The sequence below is a fragment of the Cyrtonyx montezumae genome, unplaced genomic scaffold, assembly GCF_038088225.1.
Source record: "Cyrtonyx montezumae isolate F1298 unplaced genomic scaffold, pur_monq_1.0 scaffold_19, whole genome shotgun sequence".
Taxonomy (NCBI): domain Eukaryota; kingdom Metazoa; phylum Chordata; class Aves; order Galliformes; family Odontophoridae; genus Cyrtonyx; species Cyrtonyx montezumae.
Genome location: NW_027071925.1, coordinates 4,801,239 through 4,820,543, shown reverse-complemented (window position 1 = coordinate 4,820,543; position 19,305 = coordinate 4,801,239). Strand labels below are relative to the sequence as shown.

The 19,305-nt window shown below is 46.5% G+C and overlaps 1 protein-coding gene across 3 annotated transcripts in view; it reads right to left on the bottom strand.

Moving 5' to 3' along the window:
• Positions 1-19,305, bottom strand: part of RPTOR (regulatory associated protein of MTOR complex 1) — a 117,818-nt gene that overhangs the window by 31,794 nt on the left and 66,719 nt on the right. For all 3 annotated transcript variants that reach the window (XM_065735324.1, XM_065735325.1, XM_065735326.1), the window contains exons 12-20: positions 17,652-17,735; positions 16,161-16,271; positions 12,973-13,047; positions 12,302-12,367; positions 11,461-11,652; positions 10,036-10,176; positions 7,837-7,954; positions 6,303-6,443; positions 5,719-5,877 (exon numbers count right to left, since the gene is read on the bottom strand). In XM_065735324.1, the coding sequence (XP_065591396.1) occupies positions 5,719-5,877; positions 6,303-6,443; positions 7,837-7,954; positions 10,036-10,176; positions 11,461-11,652; positions 12,302-12,367; positions 12,973-13,047; positions 16,161-16,271; positions 17,652-17,735 (1,087 nt within the window). The remainder of the gene's footprint in view (positions 1-5,718; positions 5,878-6,302; positions 6,444-7,836; positions 7,955-10,035; positions 10,177-11,460; positions 11,653-12,301; positions 12,368-12,972; positions 13,048-16,160; positions 16,272-17,651; positions 17,736-19,305) is intronic.

The window sequence follows — 19,305 nt, the reverse complement described above, 5'->3', positions numbered from 1 at the left end:
GCATTTCCTTCCGTGTTTCTGTAGGCATCTAAATATAAGGTGTTAAGTTGTGAAGACAGGGTTCCTTGGTCAGCAAGCACCTTGTACAGCTGAACCTGATGCTCAAGCCAACAGAAAACAGGCACGGACAGTTTGGATTTGAACTCTAGCTGAAGAATGCAAGCAGCGTGCAGTTATAAACTTCAGCAGCACGCACACTGCACTGCCATATGGCTGTCTGCACCAGACAATCAAATCCTCCTCTGCCAGAAAAACTCCCTGGCATGTGACAAACGTTCTGGAAAACGCAAAGGCGATCATCTCACTCCATCCCTCCACCTGACCTGCACAACAAAGGGTCTCCTACCTGGCTGACATCCACAGGATTTCTCTACTTAAGAGTTTCACGTAGCAATCTCACGGATGAGTATTTATGACAGTGCTGCCCATTTGCTGTGGGTGATGTACACAACAGCTGAGCCTAACCTTTCCAATGCAAGCAGTGCACAGGCTGATGATCCCAGAAAGCAAAAACCACTGTCAGGACACAGCAGTCAAAGGGCACTGATCTGTTGTATGTGGTTTATGCCGGCTGAGCACACGGAACAGAGGAACACGCAAGGACAGCACGTGTGGGTTCAGCAGAACTGACTTGGAGCAGTGCAGATCCGACCTCAGGTTTTGGTTGTGGTCACAGCTGGCAAAAGTCATCACCTTTTTCAGAATTTCCTTATCTGTGTTTGAAAATGTCAACACAACACATGATAAAGTCCCTGTTCAGAAGAGGAATGGGCCTCCCAGGCAGAAAGAGTGGTGATGTAATGCTGTCCTTTTGGGCTTCTGACCATTTGGGTGTCACTTCTGCAACCAGTATGTTCACTCCAGAAGCTGCTGTTACCAAGAAAAGCAAAGGTGGAGATGCACAGAGCTATGGGAGGACAGCAGCCCCAGCCCTGGAGCCAGGTGGTGCCATGGGAGCTGAGCTCAGCATCCTGCCCCTGCGCATGCTGCACCAGAAGCTACACAAGGAGCAGTGGGGATCTGAATGGTGTGGTTCCTTTTAGAGCTCTCGAAAGGCAGTAAAAGAGGGAGAAAGGAAGAGTGAGGAGGTGCACGTCAGCTTTTCCAGTTTCTCTGATAACCACCTCACTCATGATGCAGTCATGAAGGAGGAAAAAACCAATAACATTTTTTATACATCTAAGCATCATGAAAAACAAATTTAAAACAGAACTGCGCCAGTGCAATTCCTCATTCACTCTGCAGCCTTTGAAAAGAACAGAGGGAATTTCTACAAAGGCTCAGCACCGGGCTTGGAGGACTGCTGCTTGCTGCCTCCCCCCTCCCATAAATGCTGTTCTGAGCACTGATTCAGCCCAGTGACACATCCACACAGCTCCTGCAGGAACCCGAGCACGGACTCACTGGGATAATGGGAGGCAGCAGAGGCAACAGCAGGAGCAGCAGCTCGATCTCATGTACTGCACTGAAACGAGGAACATATCCACGAGATGCAAACAAAGGGCCGAGCAAAGGGAACGGGGGTGTTAATTTAAGCAGACAGCTCTGTAATTAGTCAGACTGATTCAAAGCCAGTTAAATGGACCTTGCAGCACAGATTTACAAAATGATTTTCTCTCACCTAGGAATGTCAAAAATAAATTGCCTTTCTTCACGGGCGCCTTTGATTTTGTTTGCATGCGTGTAGCTCCCAGCTCAGTGTGACAGCATCACGCAACTGCCCCAAGGAAGGGACCTGGCTGAGGTCACTATGCACACAAAGTGCAGGATCACATTGTACTACCATATCCATTTACCCCTTTTGTTTTGCCAGGCTGTGATGCTGTCTCTTTCTAACCCCCTTTAAAAATCACTGCAGTGAGTGTAAGCCCTGATCTCTGGAAGATGCAGCACCCACCCAGCACAGCAGCAAAAGCTGACCAATGGCTGAACCTGTGCTGCTGTGTGCCTCGGACAGAAGGCAGCTCTGCTGCTGTGTGTTCTGCCTGCAGGGAAAAGCACATCTGGGACTGGTGTGCGGTGAAAGCATATAGCTGGAACATTTCACACCAAGCAGCACCTGAGGGCTCAGCTATCTGGTTCCCATCAACTCTGATCCCAAGGCTTTGTAAAGCGGTATCCCATATGCCTCTCCTCTTCCTAGAGTGACACTGAAGGTCCTGCGGGAGCTCCTCAGATGGAGAAAACATCAGAAATTGGGATGGCTTTCTGTACTCTACCTTGACAACTGTGAGCAGCAGCTCGCTCCCTGGAGGGATGACAAATTAATTCTTTGTGCACGGTGCTGACAGCCTGCAAGCCACCATGGCCAGCCCACACTACCACTCCCTGCCTGCACCCAGGGAGTGTGTAAGGCCAGGGGGAACAGTGGCACATCACGGAACCACAGCCACAAAGCCAACTGTGCTGCTCTGCTGCTCACTGCCACGTGCAGGCATTTCCCTCCCGTCCCAGTTCCCCACTGCCCTCAGCGATGCCATGCAGGGCACTGCTGCCTCACGTGGCTGTGCAGAGCTGCCGTGGCCTTGCCCTGGTGCCACCATCCTGCTCCTGTAGTGCAGGGCAAACAGCACAAGCTGACGGGCAACTTCTGACACAAGCCCTTTCCAAAGCCCACTCAGATCCCTGTACTTCACCAGTTTGAGCAGCCCTAGTTGTAAGCAGCACTGGTTAACCAATTACTTCTCATGACAGTGAATTTCAGTACAGTGCCTAGCGAGAGTTGAGGCTCTACCTGTCCCAGCAGCCTCCTCTCCTGCAGCTCACTGCCCACCTACACCTCTTGCCTTCTCATCCTCACTGCAGTCACCTCCTGCTGCGGGTGTTACTTCAAGGCAGCTCTTCATAGTGGCTCCTATGATACAGCAAACAGCCTCCTGCCCCCAGCTCTCCTGCTGAAAGAGAGAACTGCTCCCCTGCATTCACTGCTCCAAGGTTTCCTCCTCTTCCTTTGATCATTCCTTAATATAATCTTTCCAGTGTTGCTCTCCGTAGGACAAAGACTTTAATCATGCAATTTCGATATGAATAATCACCTTCAAGGTATGCAAAGCTCTTGTCTCAATACCTTTTCCCCATCTTAAAACTAAACAAAACTAAAGAAAAAAAAAAAGATTAATGACTTGTCTTATGGAAAAAGAAGCAAGGCTCAGCTTCCCATCCAAGCTGGTGTTTGTGTGTGAACTAACCAAACCTGCTGCCAGCTCAGCAACACATGAGCCAGAAATCAATCTTCTGGTAACCCAAGGCTGCCTGGGCGAGGACTGGTCTGCCAGAGAACAGCACACCCAGACCAAAGGTACCTGCTGCCTTTCCTGGTAATGTTTTGCTAGTAGTTTGCTAGAAAGTTGTTTGCAAAATGGCAGGAGAGGGTGCACGAGGTTTTCCTCAGGTTTATGGGAAGAATTACATTGTATGATGCCACAGTGTCAGCGAAGTGGATGGGCTGATCCAAGAAAATCCTTCTAGAGACTCATTCCTAAAATCAGAAGAGGGGAAGAAAGCCCCAAGCATCACTGAATCAATGTAGGGAATGTGGATTACGGAATGCAGAATAAAACTGCCGTTGATATTTTCTCCTTTTACTACTACAGACTGGATTTCTGCTTTGGTTTGACTCTACCCATGTGCCCAAAGCATCTCTTTTACTGCTCTCTCTGTCCCAAACACTTGGGGCACTGTCACTACTGCAGAGTCAAATCACTGTTCATTCTGCCAGAAGACACAGAGCAGAGTGAAACATTCCCTCAGTCCATCATCCCATCTCTTCTGCACTACCCCACTCTTGCATGCAGTACAGCAGGATTCTACTGCCTGCTAGAACTTAAAGAAACACCTTCACTCCAAAGCAGATAGTCACTCTTGGAATGCTACAGGCTAGCTGCAGATGCTCCTTGCAAGTGACAAATACCCACAGTGGTGTTAATCTGAGACCAGGCTGCTGCACAACAGCATCGAGAGCAGCTGGAGCTGATGGGATTTTGAAAACTCCTTCCTTGGGGACCAGCAGAGAACAGGCTGAAAGATGGTGCTTCTTCAGGAGAAATGAAAAAAGCCTAGCTTTTGGGAGGCAAGCGCTGAAGGTAATGGGATTCTCTGTGAGTTATGAATTTTAAACACTTCTATAAGCTCTCTCGTTTCCAGCTGGCTATGAGCTCGTCTGATTAAACAGCAATGAGCCAGGCTTCACAGAACTGCTCTTCTTGTTTCTTAGGGTTTCCCTCACGCACCTCCAGCAGATCTCTAGATTTTATTTTCTTTCCAAACGTGCTGGAAGCTCTTGTGAGACTTGCACGAGCCATCGAGCAGACCCCACTTTGCACCAGAGGAACTGGGGAAAACTAGCTTCTTTAGCTTAAGAGAAATTTCCTAACATTTTCTGCCACACTTTAGAAGATCCAGTTTCACTACCTACAACCAAAAGCAAATGAATCAATCAAGTTTCTAATGAACACATGACTTTGAACTGCCACAGGGGCTTAAGGTCTCACAAATCACAATCCCAGAACCTTTCACTTGAGGGGAGTCAATTCCAGCAAACGCAGGGCAGAGCAAAGTGTTTCTTTAGCCAAGGTATGCCTAGCATCAAGGGGGACTCCACACTGACACCACTGTTTTTGCACTGATTTTGTGAAGGGTGGAAAACTGTGGTGCATAGATAGCTCACAAAGATGACACATAGATTCCCCCCACCATTTCTCAGCTACGTGCTACCTCCTGTGCTCCCTGGATGGAGACTCTTCCAGAAGTCAATCCCTTCTGCACACTGGCTGTGTTACCATCCCAAAATGGTTTGGACTGGAAAGCCACAGCCCACACCTAGTTTAAAGCAACTCAAACAGCACTGGGAGCATTATTAGAAAAAAAATAACTGAGTGGAAGTAGTCCAACACAAAAATACCAGTTGTGTTCTGTAGAAGAAATGCAAATCAGCCATTGTATGTAAATCAGCCACACACTGCATAAATGCAACTAAAAACTCCCTTCTTTATGTGCCACAGCACTTCACTCTGCAGAAATCTGTACATTACCCAGGAAGAAAAGGACTGCTGAGTAGTGTTAAAAAGCTGGGTGCAGTTGCTGCTGTTAGAGCTCCTTGTTCAAGAGGAAATAATGAAGAGGAGACTGGAGGCAGTGGGATCAGTCACAGAAATTTTTGCACAAAGATAAGTTATGTAGAATCATCAGTCTCTGTTTCTGAGACTCAGCTGAGGATTTCTTCTTTTTTATGTCCTATTTTGACAATGTGCATGCAAACATGCAAGAAAAATTAGCCAGATAAGGCTCTTTTGTATAAGTAACACAACAAAATGGCTGTGCTGTACAGAAATACAACCTATGCGAGAAATAATCAGGGGAAGTTGTTACCACCAGACAGCCCAGCTACTACATCCACGGGATGGGGAGTCCTTGTTTTGATTATCTAGGCAACTAAACTGTGATGGACATAAAATCACAGCATGTGCTACATTTTTGTGCTCAAATTCCTAGGAGAATTGCTGTCTGCCACAGTGAGGCATGCAGCAGAAGCCAACAGCTTCAGAGCAGGAGGGACTCTGCTCTGCATATAGGCTAACCAGACACAAGAACAGCATTTCTGCTGCAAGGAGATCTCTTGTTAGCGCTGTAGCAAGAGCTAAGATCCAAACCTTCCTCAAAAGCTAGTGCAAACATGGAAAGAAAGGAGACACCAAAGGAAGGGGGAGGGTCTTTCCTCACCTATGAGTGAATTCAGAGAAGAGTAAGAGCTGACTCGTCTCATCTTGTCAATCGTCTCGAAGGACAGGATGTACTCCTCGTTCTCTGGGCTGCCCAAGGTGCTGCTGGCACTGCTGCTGGTGCTGAGATTCCCAGGAGAAAATGCAACAGAGCTCCCAGCTGCCAAAGGAAAGGAGGGCAGATGCTGAAACAGGGACTCGAGGAGAACAATTTTCACCTGGGCACACAGTGCTTTTTCCAAATCCTACAACCCTCAGTGACAGTGTACATGAAGACCCCTTCTAAAAACTGAACGTTTAAATACTGAGTAAGCATCAGAGGCTCATAAATGATTCTGACAGTGAAAAATCTATGTGTGTCAGGGAGTAGAAAGACACCACCTCGATCCCCAAACGCTTCAAACAAATCAATTTTAACGACCAGTAAATTGAAATTAATTAGGAGGGCTCCTCACCCAACCCCTTGGAGCTGGCAGCTGGATAACCTAGGCACAAAAGTTAGTTTCACTGTGCACGTTGGTTTGCACGCAGCAGGGGCAAAAAAGAGGTGGCACTGAAAAATGACAGCGTTCTGTAATCTCTTACATTCTTCATTCAGACTGAGGTTCTGCAAGGACTTGTTCAGGTTCCTGGCTGTGGTGACTGCTCGGATGTTTCCGTAGGAGCTGACAGACCGCAGCCGAGGTGTGCACGGCCCATCTCGCACTGGTGTCAAACTGCCACCCTCTGTGGACGCAAAATTTAACCATTATAGATAGATGTGACCAAAGAGCTCACAGTTTGTTGGCAGATTCCCAGAGTTAAAACATTACCAACACAAACAGATTCTGTTCACCCATTGCCCATAAAGCTAAAACAGAACGAGGTATGACACCGGAACCCCCTGAACACGGTCGGCACGGAGCACCTTTTGCTCTTGTTCAGGCTCTGATTTTGTTCCATCCAACAAAACCAGGTGAGCTGAGCCTTGCCAGTGCCTGCAGACTACACAGAAACACGACGGCTCTTCTCTCCAGGTTGATGCTGGGCTGCTGCCCAGACACTGTGCTAGGACACACTGCTGCAGCAGACGCCATTTAGTAGATGGCATTTGCAGGCTTCTGTCTGCTCCTGCTCATGAAAGCTCTGGATTCTTTTTTCTTTTTGTTTTTTTCTTTTGTTATAAAGGTTTATGAAAAATCAGAGTTTTCTGACCAAATTTCAGGCCTAGTGCTGACTTGTATTTCACCCACGATTTGGATAACTGTAATTTCCCAATATTTTTTAATTTTCATTCCTGAATACACTCACAATGTCACAGCTTCAGAATAACTGTTCTATTCCAATGCAGAGGAGGTTGCATTATGGTGCTGGGGCAATGCTTCCAGCACATCCTACTTATAGAGTACATTAGGATCCTTGTGGGTAAGGAAAAGCACTTGCATAAATGGTAAATAATGGTTATTTCCTGCAGCAAAGAAAAGACAAATGTGGAACTTATTTTCTAATATTAATTTATTCAGACAATGAGGAGATTAAATGACTTGTTGCAGAGACAACACATGCTCTTGCCTCCAGGCTTCTGTTGCAACAGTCCCATTATCTTTGATTATTTCAAATGTACTTAATATCTAAGGAAAATACAAGGTCAGCAACAACTTAAGTTGGGCTTTTCATTCCCCAAGTAAAGCAACACACACAATGTAAGATAGGACTATAGGCACAAAGCTCTTCATTGGTGCTTTACAGCACAAAGGGGTACAGGCAGTTCACTGTTCTGTTGAGAGGTTTCCTATCAGCCTCATTAGGTCAACACAAAACTGAAGTCTCAGATATAATTTCGGATCAGAAGTCTGGTAAGCCTGTGTGCCATGTGACAAATATAGTTCAGTCTTGATCTGAAGGGCATCCTTTTGAATTTGGCTGGGTGTTCAATCTTCACAAGTGAGCTACAGCTATCTTTTAGATGAAGACTCAGCTGAGGATGCACTTCTCCAGGACAAATGTATTACAGCACTACCTGCCACGGCCCTCAGCTTTGTAGCAATGCAATTTCAGCATCAAGAACTTCACTGTCTTAAGCAAAGCTCTCAATTAACATCCTCCAGTGCTGTCTGCCATAAGGACACAGAACACAAACCTGTGGCAGCTGGAGAAGGGAGAGGGTAATTCTTCTCTTCTTCCATGAACTGCAAGGCGACAGTGCAGAAATTGCTCTCATACTGAACCACCAAGTGACTTAAAGCCACCACCAGCTCCTATGGAAAGAGCGGAATAAAACATGTATTTCATTGTTGTATAGGTCAGAAACAGTGAACAAAAGGAAAAGGCAGAGCCAGGTGCCCATTATAATTGATATGACTGGGCAACCATCCAGACTGGTAACAAGAAGAAATAAAAACGTAGGAACACTCATTAGCAATAGGCAAATGGTCCCATGAGCTGCTCTGGCATGCTGCATATCTGCTTCACATATCCCCACATCCTCTGCCACCACATCAAGAAAACAAATCAGAACTTCTCAAAGAGGCCAAACAGCAGCGAGACAGAGCACATTTCCTTCTCCCAAGATCCAGTGAAGTTCATGAAGAGAGGCACAGAAACACACAGGCTCTTTGCCTGGGAGGTGCCTCAACAGAGGGGGGCACACGGTGTGCTTCCACCCCCAGACCACCCACCACGGCTCAGCCAAGGGGTATTTCTCCAGACATACACTGCTGCAGAGGCTCAGCCATAGATCTGCTGCCCTACATACACTTTCTCTAATACCGTGGAAAGAAAAAACTCTGCTTGAGCTTCTGAACGCACAAGAAGAACCAGTGACAAAGATGATGGCAATTCAGCCAGTTATTCTGAGCTAACGTGACTGGGAACGGCCTTCTATTCTGCAAGGACTTTCTATTTTTATTTTTCATTCTTAAATTATGGAGGCTCAGGTCCCTGCGAAACCAACCCTTTGACAAAATTAACACCCATCTGTCACCAAGTGGAGTCGAGGACACTTTTTATGGTTGGCTGGGAGAAGCATTGATTTTCCCTTTGCTTCACAGGGATGATCCGAAAAAAGCCAAAGCGCTCAGTTTCAAAATTAATTCTTCACTGCAAGTCTTTTATACCTCAACAGTCTGCCACTGCTCTTTGATTCTGCCTGATATTGTCAAACTGATGCTGTGTCCCAGAAAGTACCGTGCATATGAGCAGCAATGAGCTGGGATCAGTGCCTTCATCCTGCAGTGGCACAGCATGACCCCATCCCTGTGCCATACGCACAGGGAGCCAAGCTCTCACCCCACAGCCTGCCCTACATTTGCTCTGAGTGGAAGGAAACAGAACTTGGCATGTGAAACCCTTGGGGACGTGGCTAAGCTCTCCCCTGAGGAGCGCTGATGGACCCTGGGCAGACTTGCAGGCAGCCCTGCCCTGACCTGCACACCAGCAGCCAGAGTGAGGATCATGCCACGCACCCACAAACAACTCACAGCTGGTTCATCCCTGGAGACACAGCTCAGGAACCCTGAATTACAGGGGCAGGGTGGGTGGAGATGGTGAAGTTCAGACCCCCAGATAGGTAACATTGGCCGGGCACGTGGAAATAGCAAAAAGGAGAGGTGGAGAACTGGCATTTCTTGCTGTTCTCTGTTCAGAGGACGAATCTCCACAATAGAGATTTATGAATCTCCAAGAGCATACAGTGGGACACGCAGTTCTCTCTTGAATTAAACTGATAAATGCTGGAACAAGACAGCAAAAATTAATCCTCACAATGCTAGTGACAACTTGTCAGGGTATCGATGTTCCGGTTAAGCAGACAAGTGTTAGGACACCTAAGTGCATCCCATCAAGAACAACCTAAACCATCAAAAACTATTTTATGCGCTATTGTTGTACAACATTGCTGCAGAAAATAATACTCCACAACCTGAAGAATCACTTTGAAGCAATCTGTCATCCTCCCTTATGGTTTCCAAAAGCAACAAGACCCGTTTATGAGCTCTCATGTTGTTTCACAGCCCTCTTACTCCCCTCTCCACTTCCTCCCCCAGGACCACTGCATACTCCATGTTTCTAGCAACAGATTACTATTTCACTGAGACGGTGCAATGTGAAATTTTTCAGTCAGCACAGGAATTAACAGAAGAGCATTAACAACCCACTTGCTCAGCCACCTGAAAAAGACGTCACCGTAACCACTCTCCTTCCTTCCCTCCATCTCTGCGTTCTCTTTAAATTACAAACAACAACAGCAAAAATAAAAGTCTGATGAGTAATGCACTGCGGTTCAGCACAGAGCTTGGCAGCACAACTCCACCTAACTCCTGCAGAGCTGCCCTGCCCGTACCTTCCGAACCATGGGGCTGCCATCGTTGATGAGCTGTGCCAGCATCATGGCCACGTTGTGGTCGATGGTGGTGGAGTGGTCGGTCCGTTCGGCCGAGTTGCCCACAAATGTTCCCAGTGCAAAGACGGCAGCGCAGCGAACCTGGGAGAGGCAAACGTTGCTCATTATTTTCCTCTTTGCTTCAGCTTCGAGTTTGCCATTGGGAGTTTTTATCCCCACAAATGGTGTCTCTGGAAACCTGGGCTACTGTGTCAAGTAAATAGAGAGGGCTGAATGGAAGCCCGGAGAGACTAAGAACCAAACCAGGTTCATCAAAGCGCTGAGTTATAAGTATTCACAGATGAAGGAGTACATTTAATTTCCCAGAATACTCAGTGACCTTCCCATGGGTGATTTTTCCAGTTGACACTGCCTAGAATATTAATTAATAGGAATAAGGCATACAGGGAGTTACGGTTGCCATGTGAATCTCTTTAACTAGAGCACTGAACTCCAGCCTTCAGATAAGGGCATGCATAAAGGTAACAGAAGTTGGGAAAAAGAAAGAGAGAGCAGCTGAAATCAGGGTAAATCTTGCCAGATCACACACGAAAAAAACAGAGGGATCAGATGGCTTGGTAATCTTACAGCCTGCCTTGGCAGAGAGTGAAAATGGTGGGGATGCAGTATAATCAGCAAGTGCAGGATGTGCTTCACAGACCAGAAATGATCGCTTTGGCTTCTCAAACTGAGGTGCAGATGTGCCATAAAGACAGGTCAACCCGACCACTGCACCAACATGGATTACAGAACGTGGGAAAGATTAGGCAAGAGAAAGGAGGCGGAGGATACAGGAGAGAAAGACTGGATGTAAAAGGGAAGCTAATCTTTAATCACTGCAAGTCAGCAGTGGCGTTTATCTCCAGGCTTACTACTCCCACACACCAAGTAATCCCACCAGGGTCTGACAGGCTCTGTCAATCACAGCCACGCTCTGCACAAGAATCTCTGCTCTCTTGGAGACTTGGTCACAAGAGTAAAACGCATTCAATTAGAGATATGCTTTCACACATACCAGGAGGAGAACAGTTTTCAAACTCAGATAAAAAGATGAGAGGGTTTTTTGAAACACAGAGTTGAGTTTTGGGACCACATTTTTTAAAAAGCCTCTGATATGCAAGGAAGTAACAAAGCTGGTGTCTCCTCGTGCCAGTTGCAAGATTCTGAGATCTGGGCTGTATGAACAGCCCCTACATTTCTTCAGTTGCTTCCCTCACAGGGCTTGTGTGATTCGAACCACCTTGAAGGAAGAGCAATAAACACATTTCTCTGAACCAGACACAATCATAAAGCTCTTGAAGGCACTGGTTTTGTATGTACTTCTGTAGCTTGCTTGCACAATTCTGACAACTCCACTGTTGTTTACTTCAACAGTTGGATTCTTACCTCTGGGATTGGATCAGAGAGGAGACTGTAGAGCTTTTCATGAGCACTGTCTCTCACACCACACCACCTGGCTGAGTCAAAGTTCTGCCAAATACGCCCTAAACAAATGGCCACCCACTGACGCAGGAGAGGATGTGGATCGTTTAACTGTTCCAGGCAAATAGCAATCAGGTTTCCTTGAAGGCAGGCTTCCTAAAACACAAATCAATGCAATTTATTTGGCTTGACAGCTTCCCACTTCATCGTCGAAAAAGAAGAACTAAACCACAAACCAAGAGAAAACAACTATCCTTTGGTTATATACTGATTTTCTTGCAAAATACCATTTGGAAACAGCACAAGGGGAAGGTCAACTATGTGCTGTAGCAGCTAGTTAAATAGTTCAGCATTAGAAGTACTTCCCATAATGCATAAAGCTTGTTTTTCTCCTCGTTGGAAATACTCTTTTGCACCTGTCAGAGCCCTAAGGTTTATGGCTCTTTCCATATATCCTTCCTAAGAACTGTATCACAGCCATCAAATTCTCACTCGACAGGAACTAGGCACTATTTCTCTACCAGCACGTCAGTGCACTGCCTGGAGGGCAGCTGCTGAGTGACTTGTGTCTTTAACCTCCTCTTCCAGGTGCCAAGTCAGGATCATGTGTTTGTCACACCTCCAGGCCAATTCTTCTTTTACTCCACCAAAAAAAACCCCATCCTAACGTAAAGCTATCTTCTATTTCAGTTCCCAGTTCAGGGCTGTGCATTAATGTGAGCCAAGGCAGGCTGATCAAAGTAAAGGCACAATGTAGAGAAGAGAGAGGAGGGACAACAAAAGGAAAGAGCATGCTGGGACTCACCTGTCCTGTGTTGTAGTTGTTAACAATTACAGCCAGAATAAAAGCAGTCATTGTCCTGTGTTCAGCCTTAAAACAACACACAACTAATTGTTATCTATAAAACAGGGCAGAGAACAACAGCATTCCATGTTTTCAGAAAAATGAGCTTATTCTGAGTACGGTTTCTATCACATTAAAAGAGCAAGAGAGGAGAGAAAGCCAGGATTTTCCTGTCATCCTGTCACACTCCTCAGACATTTCATAATCTTATACCATCAGACTGCCAATACGATCCTCCCAACCAACCCCTGGGTATTGTTCTGGAGGAGGCATACAAATACTCATTACAGGAAACCACAAAAAAAAAAAAAAACCTTTTGCAGAGAGAATTACGAAAGTTAGAGTGAAATTAGCCTGCCTCTGCACCCAGCCCCCAGAAGCCCATAGCTCCTATCTTTCTGAGTAATTTGTGCTTAAACATCTTCAGGCAAGTTTGTGGCTCGCTGTTTGGTGGCTGCCTGCATCACACAGCCTGGCAGCAGCACTAGCTCCCCCAGCAGTGGCTGCAGTGGGTCCCAGAGCTGGAGGTGGGAGCAGCCCTCATTAGCAGCACCGCGTCAGAAAGCAGCCCACAAACCCTGACAAGCCGAGCAAGGGCTGGAAGAGCCTGAATAAAGATGACTTGTTCTTACTGGCATATAAGGATCTGCCAAAACGGAAAGGAAATACTTGTGACCGTTGTCCTTCACAAGGTCAGCTTGACATGACTGAAACGAGACAGAGAGATGGAGAAAAAGCAATGAGTACAGTAGCAAAAACATTTGTCCCTCCGATGGTGCATGCATATTCCATGCCTCAATCATTTCTTTCCAAGCTAGTTTGCATTTGAGAAGGGCAGAGTGAGCCCTCCGTCAGGTCCAAGGCCATACAGCTGCACAGAGCAGGGGAGAGGAGCAGACACTGCATCTTCGGGAGTGACAGACACAGCAACCAAAGAGAGCACATCTGACATCTGCCCCACACTGCACCTTCACCATTATTTGAGAGCCATCAAAAGCAAAACCCTGGAGGAACATGATTAGAAGCCGTTGGTGCCAAGGCAATGAGCTTACCACAGATCAGATCTCATCATTGCCTCTCACTTCTGGCTGCGCAGTGAGATGTCTTTGTAAGTGGTGTAAGGCCCTGATCTGAGGATCAGCAACAGCCCCCAGGAAAGGGAGCAGAGCCAGGCTCTGCCCTCGGAGCCCATCGCTCTCAGTGGTCAGTGAGCACGCAGGCACTGTGGGAGCCCTGGGGTCCCCCTTTCCCAGGCTGACCTCAGTCATACTCCCAGGGCTCAGAGCTAGGGGTGCCTCTGAGTGAGCTCCTCAGACCCACCTCTTCATGACTACAGAAGGCACAGTTTGAGGGCACCAACATCCTGTCTGTAGCCAATTTTTTGGTTCAGGATGTGAGGCCGTGTATGGGAGCATTAAAGCACCATCCTGTGGAGGCAGGACAACTCAGACTGCAGCACTGAACAAACCTAACACGTGTTTTCATACAGTGACCCACATCAGTGAGCGATTACCGGTAAATCTGCAGGGGGAGGGAGAAGGAATTATTCATTCCCTATGTTCCACCCAATCCCCTCCCCAGGCAGGACTGTATTCAGACAAGAAGATTTCAACTCATCGCACACCCGTCTCTAATCTCTGCATTATTTGGTCAAGTGCTGAGGTTTACTGAACTGGCACACCACCAGCACACGGTGATATGATCTCCTGCTCACACACAGTCAGAGCCCGTGGAGGAACTTGGCTGTCCCCAGCGCTCTGGGGGGAGGGGATGCAGCTGATGGGGCAGCTCTGGCAGTGAGGCACAGCCCTGATTCCACAGCACAGCGTGCACCAAGAACTCCTTCCCTCAGCTCTTCCTGCTAACATACGAAGTCAGGCTTCATGTATGACATACTAGGGTCAAACCAAGAAAATACATATTATTAAAGCAAAAATTTAGGTGAGTGAAAACTGACTTGGCATTCAATTTCCCTTGTGACAGCAGTTCTATTGTATGGCTTCACACCAGAGACAGGATCATGTATTTTTTATCAGGCAAAGAAGGTGAAGGAGGGAACTAATTGTTGAAAGGCAAGGGGATGGCAAGGCAGAGATGCAAGAGAATATTTTATTGCTGAAGGGAGAAGAGATGCTGGTTTTGGCAGACCAAAGAGCAGAGGGAATGGATTGATGCCAGGCTGCAGCTACAAGAGGCTTCCCTGACTTTTGTGTAACGCTGCACAAAAATAAAATAAAAAAACAGGCTTTTTTCCTCCCCACTTCATTCTGAGCATGAACGCTCTTTTACTCCCTGGGAAAATAAAAAATGGTCTCAGCTGCAGTGGAAGCAGAGACCAACCCAGAGGACACTGCCCATCATCACACTGCTCTCACTGTGCTCCCATTGCTGCCCACCACTTGGAGCTCCAGAGAGGAGCAGCTCTTATGGAACCAACACATTTAATCAAACCCTCACTGTTAGATACTGGGAAGAACATGGAGAGGCAGCACCATGAGCTGGCAGTCACCATCCTGATAGCAGAGGTCACAGTTGGGATGCAGGGATACTATCTGTGCCTTCAATCAGTATGAGAAATGTTTGGTTTCTATCGTCCTCAGGCAATTATTTGGAGTTCTGAGCTCTGTTTCTTTACTGTCCCACATTAGCAGTACTTCTTTCTAACATCGTTTTGTAAACTTGCTGTTTGCTTTTGGGGTCTTTTTTCCTCCTCAGCTTTCTGCTATTACACCACATTTGCTCCCTCTGTGGTGCGGTGGCCTGTCCCCTCCCTCGGCAGCACTCATCCCACCTGCCTGCTGTCACTGCCTTTCCCTTCTCACACCACTGCCTGGGAGCTGGGAACAGAAAAAAAAAATGGGAAGAAACCCAAAGAGCCACGTATTTTGGTTGTTGTTTTTTCTTTTAGGTTTTTTTTTTTTAATTAAAAAAAGCAGTCTACCAAATGAGTGGGGCAGTAAAACAGAGCAGGGAACTATGCTGATAGTGGCAGGAGAGGGCAGGGGGATGGAAGCGCTCTCAGATTGCCTCCTGCACCACAGACAGTGAAGGATGGCTCAGCACCCACCTGAATTATACATGAGCCCTCTCCAAAAGGTACCTGGGGCTGAAGTGAGAGCCGCAGAGGGGCATGCATCAAAATAAGCTTTTCAAGAGTAGCTTTAAGATGAATAGTTTTCATTTTCTTTGCTTTCCAAAATCCTCTTAGGATGTTAATGAAAATATATTTATAAAACCAAACCCGACAATGCTAGATCAACAGTAGGGAAAAATTCCAACAAATTCAGCATTATTCTCCATAGTGAAATGGAAGAGACCTAACAAAGACAAACCCCAAAATAAGCAAGATCCAACTTCCACAAGCAGTTGAGACCATTTTATATCAGCTTATAACCGTGCCTGCAATTACCTGTGTGTACCTCTCAATAATTTTAAATTGCTCAACTAACTGTACTCACAAACAGCAGTCAGATGTAGAACGGACTATGCAAATTCATCTACAGTTATGTCACAGTTTGTTTATTCAAAACAAAACCTACAGCTCTGGGTAAGGCCTTCAACTCATGCATGTGTGAAGGGGCGGGCAGCCCAGCTCACCAGTGCCTGAATGGGGATTTCGTATTCACAAAATGGCAGAAGCCAGCAAGCACACAAGTGAAATAAACAAATGATGAAACGTGCCGGTCCTCAGGTAATACAGCATCCTTCTGAAGAGCCTCAAGAGAAATTCCAAATCCCAAAGCAACCGCATGAAGCAAATGGGAAAATAAAGGGACGGTGCTGAAGACCACAGAAAGCAGCTGTACTGAGAAGTACTCACACTGTCCACGGCGAGGATTTTGGCCCAGATGAAGACGAGCAGCGGCCTCAGCTCACGAGCTGAACTTTGAAGCAGCTTCAGCACATATGGGAAGATGCCAACAGACAGTGCCTGGGGAGGCAGAGAGAAGAGCAAATGCTCAGAGCCATCTCAGCCTCACGGCACCGCGCTGCACAGGGGCAGCACCGCCCGCTCTGCGGAGATGGAGCATATTTTAATGACACAGATGAGAAACCTGGCAGAAAGCAATTTCATACATTTCTAGTAAAGAGGGGATCCCTGCGTATCTGCCGGATGCTCATTTTCATCGTGGATGTCACCAGATTTTTTCAGACTCGTCTGGCCCGGTGAGACTCAGAGTTAATCTAGCACTCGCTTCTTCTCGTTACAGCCTGTGCTATTTTATGCTTCACGATACACTGTGCTCTTCTCAGATGGGGCCATTTGCTTTCACAAGTAAACATATTGCAAAAGCTCAATAATTACAGTCTTCCCGCTGGAAATTAACTAGGCCTCTCGCTTACACGGGCTTTATACCAAGCCTTTTGCTCACAGGAGCACACGCAACTCATTAAATCCCTGAGAACCCCTCTGTGATTGCAGATCCCTCCCCAATGGGCAAGGAAGGATGATGAGGAGGCAGGGATGTGGCTGTGCTGGGGGCTCAGGGGGCTCCCCAGGCAGCAGCAGCAGGGCACCACACAGCAATGCAGTTGCTGCAGTTCAAGAGGAGCAGAACAGCTGCAGCAAAGGTCATTATGGATGCCCCGCACCACATGCTGATCCTCACAGAAATTTCTAATCTAGAAGGCTTAAAATCACCTTCAGAGCATACTTTCCTCGTACTACTGTGGGCTAAGCTGTCTGTGGTGCAGGAAGGAGGGAGAGAAAGCCAACGAGAAGCCCCATTCCAGAGGTATCCCACTCCAGCTGCTGGTTTGTCTTCATCACCGTTATCAACCAACAGCTCCACGCACAAGAATGCTTTAAACTGCTCCTCTGCTACGTTCTTTCTTATTACTTGCACTGTGCTAGCCACTTTCCAATATGCAGAAGGCAGCTGCTTCCTCTCAGAAGAGAAAATAGACAAAGGGAGAGAAGAAACGATGCAGCCAGTAAGCTGGGAGAGCAGAAGATGACAAACATATGGGTGTTTTGTTGTTGTCATTGATATTACATGACAAACCTTTTTTGTCCTGGGTGCTTCCTTCTGTTTTGTAGCTTCCATTACATAATGCTCAACTTTGTCTAAATAACTCCTCTTTGTAATAGCACAAATGAAAAGCTATTCGGCCTTCTTGATTAATACAAACCACTTTTCTTGTAGAGACGCTTGCTCCATTCCATATGCATGACTACACAAAACACCAGCCATTTGTCAAACCTGTGGAGTATCTTCCACATTTTCCTTCCATTAATCATCATTCATATTTATCACCTATACTGAGAGTCTAAGTGACTTTTACAAGACAAAATGCAGCACAAACACACCAAGCTAACTGCCCAGGGCCCCAGGTCCAGAAATCTTCCCAGCAGATCAAGAGCTCGCAGCCGGTGCACCTGGCTCAGCAGAACCTGCAGAGGAAAGGGACAACAGTCACTACCAGGGAACAAAGCTCCTCGTGACTGCAGAGCAAACGTAAGAGGACCTCAGGACCACCACGCAACTTTGAAAAACACTGATGATCTGAATGGAAAAAGCTGAAGGACAAACTCTGGCTGCTGAGAACTCTCACCCCACTGAACAGTGTCACCAGTGGGGCACTGCCCCTCCCCAGCAATGCTCTCTTCCATGAACTGCAGACATTTGTAAATCCTCCCCTCAGAATAGTTATCCTCAGTCTCCAAGCATTGCTCCAGTTCTCTCCCTGTTAATATTTCTCTCAAGTGCAACGGTTCCTATGCAGCTCAGCTCTGCTAGGTGGAAGCAGCCACTATGGATTTCAAACAGACTCATCATACTGCCTTCCCTCAGCAAAGGAGGAACAGGACTGTATCTGCAGAAAGGATTCAAAGGTGAGCAAAAGGAGCAGCCTGCCTGTACTCAAAACAGCTCAGAAGCAGAAAAAGAGGCTTTGCTTCCTCGGCAAATCAATATAAGAGACTTAAGAGGGAAGCAAAAGGTCACATTAGTCATTAATAAAAATCTCATTAAAATGGCGTCTGACAACGATAATGAGGTGATAGTTTACTGGCTTATACCTACCCTGGTGTGAAATATTAACAGACAGACTTTCAGTTCTTAATCTCCTTAACAGATGTAAGATATTGGAATGCAACATTTAATCCTCAGTTTAAACTGAGTACCATCCCTCAGCATGGATCTCAGGGAAAGCGACTCAATGATTTAGCTCCACAACTCCATCCCCTTCTCAATCCTTTTTTTTCCACACTGCATATTCAAATTAAATAATTTTTCATGTTTAATGTCAAAGAATAACTAAATTACTTGGCTTACATCTCATACCATGGACAATCGACACTGGATACTAAAGTTATGCAGAGAAAGTCCAGAGGAAAAAGGCAGTTACAAGGGAGGGTGCATCAATCCCTCTAATTGTTTCATGTCTGAATATCCTTGCTCAGATCCCAAGACGGGTCATAAGAGAAAGCATTTGGTCATCCTGCCCTACTTGGCACGAGTCTACTCCAAAAACTTACTGCAGAACTTGGTGCCATTAACCATGTGCTTTACAAATGCCCAGCACAAGAATAACAGGGCCAGCTGTTTGAGATTAAAGCAGCAAGAGAAAGCAGGGCATGGGGGAAGCTGGGGCAGAGCTGAACAACAGAAAAGGGCACAGTAGATGTAGGGTGCTTAGGCAGACACAGGGGACACAGAGATTTGGCAATGCTTTTGTTATCTGACCTTTGGAGAAAAAAACAACAAGGAAGGCCATAAATTTTGCCATAGCTGGAAATAAATGGATATGATTGAAAACCATTTCCAGGTGAAGATACAAAACCACATCCCAACTGCATGGACTTCCCACAAGACTCTTCAGCCATCCCAGATTCTGCCTTTTTTCATAAGCTCGGTTTCATTATCCTCAGAAACAAAAAAGTCAGTGCTGACCCCCAGGTTTGGTATTCATGCTTCCCAACCTGATTTGCACAATAAACTGAAGCAACTGACACAAACCCC